This window comes from Penicillium macrosclerotiorum, assembly GCF_028827735.1.
Source record: "Penicillium macrosclerotiorum strain IBT 26536 chromosome Unknown utg000001l_segment0_segment0, whole genome shotgun sequence".
NCBI lineage: Eukaryota > Fungi > Ascomycota > Eurotiomycetes > Eurotiales > Aspergillaceae > Penicillium > Penicillium macrosclerotiorum.
In genome coordinates this window covers 1813182-1819646 of record NW_026643081.1, presented here as the reverse complement: position 1 = coordinate 1819646, position 6465 = coordinate 1813182, and the positions used below count along the sequence as shown (strand labels likewise).

Here is a 6465-nt window from a genome sequence, read left to right as displayed (position 1 = left end):
AGACATCAACGAACCCAAACTTAAAAAGGCAGGTGTCAGGCCTTCCTTATCAGAAAAGCCAAAATCCAATATCCCAACACCCTGAGATCCAATACAATACCAACACTTTTTAAGCGAATACGCAGCACCTGTGAATCATGTATTCTGTTCTTGCTGTTGGGGGCCGAAATATCATGGCTGTTTGTTTGATTGATTTTCCGGACCGAAACAGACTATCGGCTTTAGACAGACCGCTGGACTTTGTCCCTAACGCACACAATGACAATATTCTAGGCATCTTGAGAGGATCTACTAGAGTGGCGTTTCTAGGTCCCTCAAACTCTATTTCAGATGAAATGTCTATTCCCAGTATCTTACTTGAAGGCTCTGGCTCAGCTTATGCGATAGAGTACCCCTTGATTGACTAGGAGTATCGTTCCATCAGTGTATAAGCACTCTATTTTAGTCATCAGGTATATCAAGGCTATGTATGAACATCGAAAAGGTCATCTACGCAGAAAATTCAGCTGCTACTCCCGAAGAGTGGAATCCATTACTTCCATCAGTCCTCTTCCTCGGGCGCATCATCAACACCACGCAACCACGCCCCTCGAGCATCCACTGCTGCCTTTCGAACATCTCGCTTGGGATCATCCAAAACAAAGCGAAGAGCACGGAGAACATGATTCTTTTCTGGGAGGAGTGGGGAGATGGACGGGGGCGGACGGGAATTGGGAGCGGCGTCACCGGGAATCTGTTTTGCTGCGAGCAGGTACAGACACTTCAAAGCGTCCACGCGGAGACGGGGGGTGTTCACCGCGCCATTTTCTGCCTTGGCTTCAGTTGTTTTGAGAAGTCTCGTGACGAGACTGTGGACATGTCCGCATTTATCTATGACTGCGACCCCATTGTCGCGAATAATCACGCCAAGTGTGTCGAGAGTGGCTGCCCGAACGGCGACAGAGTCGGGTGTTTGGAGGTCCAGAGATTGAAGAAGCAGAGGCAGCAAGGTGGGGAGTTCAGGCATGACCAAGTCCGTGGAGATGGTGGAAAGGATACCGGCAAGAGCGGTAAGATGGGCTGGTTTGATGTGATCCGACTCAGCCTTCTGGGCGGCGTCGTCATTACCAGCAATGTTGACCTCACGGATACGCGATGAGATCAGCGGAATCACTGTTGTGAAAACGCGCTGCTTGGATAGCATACGAATAAATGCTCCATTGGTAACAGAAAGAACTTCATCATCACTGAGGAGGATGGCGAAACCTCGGGCTGCAGAGGCGCTGGTTTGTCGGTCGGGGTACGAGAGGAGACTCAGGAGCGAGGATAATATATGGGTTGTGGTTGGGGCAAGACGAAGAACCAAAGCCTTTGAAAGCCAGAAGATAGTGCGGATCGTAGGGGCGTTGAGTGTCTGCTTCTCAGAAATGATGGTATCAAAGAGCTTCTCGGCAATATTCAGATCTTGCTTGGACAAGAATTTGTTGACAAGTAGAGCTAATTGGCGCAAGGAGGCGACATGTGTAGCGGGTTCTGCATTCTCAATTACCGAGCGCTGCACCAGGTCTGAAAGAAGATCGGACATATTGGGGGACGTATAGGGAAGACGACCAACGTGTTCTTTAGGAACACCTGCAAGTAGATATGTCGAGAGAATCATCGTTCGTTCCTTATCGGTGCTTGTTTCCTGGGAGAAAGGTACGGGTTTAAAGCTGTCTGGTGTGGAGAAGAGTGTATAAATATTCTCCGTCACTTGTTCCTGCTTTTGAGCAGAAACAGATCGCACTAGAAGGTTACACAACCGTCCAAGTGTATCGAGAATAGTGGGATCATTGAGAATTCGGTTCTTGCCATTGCCCGACGCTGAATCCGCAACGCTGCGACATAGCCCAACGACAATCTTTTCGAAGTACAGGTCCACACTTGGATCATTATCCAGCTTTCTCTGTTGCATGACATAGAGAATAGTCACAAGGATGGCTCGCGGGTATTCAATAGATCCAGGCTCGTCCTTTTGGAGTAGTACAGATAATTTGCTGAATAGACGTCTGAAAAGAGTTTCGAAGATATCCCTCTCAACACTGATCTGAGCCAGAATATCAAGGGTGGACAGATAGGCGGAGTTCGTGCCATCATCCTCGTCCGGTAGTGTCGCAACAAATGCAGGGAAGGTAATGTCCATAATCAGACGAGGCTTATGTTTCGAGATCTCGGCGAGAGCTGCAATAGCCTCCATCTTCAAGTCATTCCGACCAACAGATTCTTCCTTGAGAAGAATCTCATCCAGATACTGCACAAACAAACCAATCTCGTTGTCCTGGAAGAAGTCACGCAGGGTAGAGAGACGCAGAAAGCCCTTCAGGGCAGTGACCCGGAATGACACCTCCTCTTTAGCAGCACCCATCAGAGCTTGACCCAGTACATCTGAGAACTGATCCTTAAACTCAAGAAGTGGATTCGTATATCCAACTTCGCCTCCACGTGTCGTCCATTGACCGAAGATAACGGTTGCAGACTCGAAAAGCACCGAAAGTGTCTCAAGAAGAGCTCTTTGTTTGGAAATCCCATCCGCCTCCTGGTAGATGGTGAATATAGGAGCGACAGCTGTCTGGACTACAAGGGTGAAAGCCACAGCTGAGGAGGATGATAGCGATTTGAGAATCTGCTGCGCAGGCTTGGCTTGTTTCTGTTGCGGTTCTTGCAATTGTTCATTGCACTCCTTGCTTATAGGTCGAAGGTACTGCGCAATTGGTAGCTCCTGAGTGACTTGTGTGACACCCTCTGAAAGCCGTTGTGCGATACTTTGGAGAGCCTGTAGAGACAGCTCTGATAAAAACTCTTCCTGAGCATTGAGAATTTCGAATTTGAGAACTTCCCAGATAGTGATTGAGTAACGGGATACGGTATCAGGGTCATATGAGTGAACACATGCAATGAGTGTGTTGAGTGCGTCTTTCTGGGCTGATATCAGTGACCGTCCGCTAGAAACCATCTGCTGATTTTAGACTAGGGAATAGAAGACTTACCTTAACATTTGGTGAAGTAGAGTCCAGCTTATCGAGCAGCGCTGGAATTGCATGGGGTGCAAAATACCGAGTTGAACTGATACAGTCCTGCAAACGATTCTTCAAGTCTTGCGCGGTGATCCCGTACGGGTCGTTTGGTGGAGGTCTAAAAGTGATCGGGAAATAATTATAGACGGAATCAAAAAGGAGCTATACATATTAGCTTGCAACGAAGTTCTTTCATTCAAAAAGAAGCATACCTCAACATGGTTTGTGATGTCCCATTCCATCATGACTACCTTCAAGATGGAGAAGACAATCATCAAATTCCGCGGGTCCTTCTCTCCGGTCATAAGATCCACAATTCCAACGAGTGATATATCACCCATGTTAGCCAATGCTATTCGATATTAGTACAACATTGAAAACACAAGCAAACATCATGCCACATACCAGCTCGGTGTTTTAACATCAATTCGTTCATCAACTGGTAGACCTGGAATCGTTGCGATTGAGACCGAGATTGCAGATCTTGGAAATTAGAGAAAAGACTATTAAAGTATTAGTATAAATTTGCTGGATCCTCGCTCATTTCCCCAGTCAAAGGCAAGCCTGAGCACTTGGATAGCAACCACACGTACGCTTCCGCTGTCTCAGTCGCTAACTCCTTCGTGAACCGTTCCAAGCCCTGCAATGTCTCCAGCCCCGCGACTGCGCCTCCATCTTCAATTCGATCACAAAAAAAGGTGGTCAGAACCTGAATCTGCTGTCTAGACAGGAATCGGGGCTGCAACGCTTTGATAACGGATGTGAGGAAGGAAACGGCCTTTCCCCGGAGAATTGGGTCTTCGTCGTTGATGTATTCCCCCAGCTGCTGGACAATATCAATCAGAGTGGTCTTTTTGCTTTCGACATCTGCATTACCTCCTCGGTTAGAGTCATAAGGTGCTATGGAAGCGGGGCCGCGGCGTTGGAATCACAATTACCTTGAGCGACGCCGTTGGCGATAAGCTTGGCTTCTTCTTTATTGTGTTCCACTACCAGCATAAAAGTCTGCAGGGCCGACATGGTGCCAATCAATCGACCAAGACAGCCAAGCGTGGAGATACAGGAGACTGGAGATTAGACCTGTTCCCCTCCTGCCATTTTCTTGTGGCCCTTATCGATAACAGTCAGGTGATATGATATTGCTCCACATCACGTGCTCCGGTTGCGTCATGGCTGGTGCTGGCATGTCCCCTCTTACAACAACTTGATACGCCCAAGATGAAAGACACGAGGTCCCTTGCATCAATATTTTTGCTTCTAACATTTGTTAGTTCGACTGTGGCTCTTTTGGGACTAAGTATTCCCGTGTCTCTACACCGTCAGCAGCCACTGGTTTCCTCGCAAGACCGACAAGCTATTATGGATAAATTCATTCCTAGCATCGCCAAACCGCCGTCAACAGCTCCCAACGAGGATGTTGTCGGTGGAGCCGATCAACCTGTGGTCTCAGATGTGCTCCCAAAGACCAAAGGAATCAATATCTTCGCCCAACTGACGCGAGACTTCGACTCCATCTCCAACCGTCTCAATGACGCATCAAGCAACATCACTGTCCTAGCTCCGCGCAATAGCGCTGTCCAGGCACTGCCACGAAAGCCTTGGGAAGACCCGGAAGACTATGCTAAATATGGCGAGGTAAATGCGTACGAAGGGAACGAGGGACAAGAACGGGCGAGGCGTAATTTGCGACGCTTTGTAGAAGCTCATCTTGTTCCCGTGAGCCCGTGGAGAGCTGGAGAAGAGGTGAAGACATTAGGAGGCGAGAGCATCAAATGGGTTAAAGAAGGAGACAAGATCATTGTAGGTCTTATTTCACACTCACCCTCTAGAACTTATATGAAGTCATCCCAAAATGACTAACTGGCTGCAGCTTCAACCAGGCAATATCGAGGTCGATAGTGTTGCTGAGAAAGTGGCAAATGGAGAGGTCTGGGTATTAAACGGTGTGATCAACTACCGTATAGGCAGTTCATAGCTTGATATTACGAATTACGGCATACTTAATGAGAATTGAATGATCACTTTTGCAAGACAAAGTACACGGTGTAGCTTGATACCAACGGTTAACTCTGTATTGAACATATTGGACATATCAAGAACTCTTTTGTCTATTCAGCGTCAGTTAGTGACCTCCTCCTGGTAGGTATATACATGACACTGAGCGTGCAGTTCCTCATGCGAGATCCAATTTGCCTAATTGATCTGCGGAGCAAAATTCCGCAGGACTCTTTCTTCAACGCCATCAAGAATGCAAAAGTGCTCCATGACTTCCAGGTTCTCTGCCTCGCTCAAGAACAGCTTGTCGGGGTCTTGTCCGGGCTGCATGGGGTTCATCATAGCGGCAGGGTTAGCCATTCCCATCTGCTGGGACATTTGGTTGGCAGCTACTGCATAGGTTAGAAGGATTAACTAGATAGTCGGATTTGAGCAAGACTGACCGTTGTCACTGCCAAGAATGAATCCAAAGACAGACTGCAGACCAAGCAGGTTGAGGAAGTACCATGACAGACTCGAAACCCATCGTACATCCAGATCGCGAGTCATAACACCTGACTGAAGCATCGACTTGAAACGAATAGTCAATGGAAAGGGCAGTTTTACTGTAATGCCTGTCAGCAAACCCTACCATATCATGGAACGTCAGGCCGCCACCTACATATCACAAATCCGGAGAAGAAAGCATTGATCCAGCTCATAATAAGTGTCTGTGGAATCATCATCATCATATTTCCCTTCAGCATACCCATCATCGCTTCCATGCCGGCGGGATCCGTCATTGGGTTCGCTGGCGGCTGACCACGGTTATTAGGGTCCTTGAGGAACGCGCCGCTTCGGAAGCCCGAGACCAGGTAGTTCTTGCGCGACTCAAAAGCCTCACGGCCCAGAACGGAGGTCGCATGATTACGCAAATTTACGCCGCGGAGGAGGGCGTGGCGCTCGCGCGACTCAGCGAGGCTGGAGGGAGGTTTAGGAGGCGTGTTCATGAGAATGGTGGCATAGTGGCGCAGAATTCCGGTCAAGATCTATTGAAGTAGAGCAGATTAGGTTGATATCCCATAATATCCCCTGAAAGAATCGGAGCCCACATACCATGACCACCGAGATTGGGAACAAGATCCAATAGCTAGCAGCCGATGTCAGTTTTGAGGCTTGTCTTCATCCAGTCGGGGGGTACCTCTCACAAGAGAGCCGGGTCCCGAAGGATCGTCTGCTCGACACCTTGTACTGCCATTGCAAAAAAAAAAGACCAACCGGTCAAAAAGGTATTGCTGGCTGGTAGAATGGCCGGAGGCTGCGAGTTGTTCGGGGTGTGGCTGCGGATGGGGAGGAAGAGGAACCCTGACGGAGGTGAGGTAGCGTGTCATTGGCCCGCCTTAGCTGCAGCTCTCCAAAGGGCCACGCCGCAACTTACTGTCCTTGCGATAAACACGGC

The 6465-nt window shown here is 48.6% G+C and overlaps 3 protein-coding genes across 3 annotated transcripts; 1 reads left to right on the top strand and 2 right to left on the bottom strand.

Annotated features, from left to right (window-relative positions):
* Positions 1–541: 541 nt before the first annotated feature.
* On the bottom strand, positions 542–4052 carry N7462_000620 (MET18/MMS19 family protein; the record flags this gene model as incomplete). Its single annotated transcript, XM_057072346.1, has 6 exons — positions 542–2935; positions 3006–3194; positions 3245–3384; positions 3438–3535; positions 3626–3899; positions 3971–4052. 6 exons carry the CDS (start codon positions 4050–4052, stop codon positions 542–544), a joined length of 3177 nt encoding a protein of 1058 aa, XP_056938876.1.
* Positions 4053–4250: 198 nt separating this feature from the next.
* On the top strand, positions 4251–5007 carry N7462_000619 (uncharacterized protein; the record flags this gene model as incomplete). Its single annotated transcript, XM_057072345.1, has 2 exons — positions 4251–4832; positions 4903–5007. 2 exons carry the CDS (start codon positions 4251–4253, stop codon positions 5005–5007), a joined length of 687 nt encoding a protein of 228 aa, XP_056938875.1.
* A 218-nt stretch (positions 5008–5225) lies between these two features.
* Positions 5226–6264, bottom strand: N7462_000618 (ER membrane complex subunit EMC3; the record flags this gene model as incomplete). The annotated part of the gene is made up of 5 exons (XM_057072344.1): positions 5226–5419; positions 5471–5632; positions 5689–6055; positions 6123–6156; positions 6215–6264. 5 exons carry the CDS (start codon positions 6262–6264, stop codon positions 5226–5228), a joined length of 807 nt encoding a protein of 268 aa, XP_056938874.1.
* Between the last annotated feature and the right edge of the window lie 201 nt (positions 6265–6465).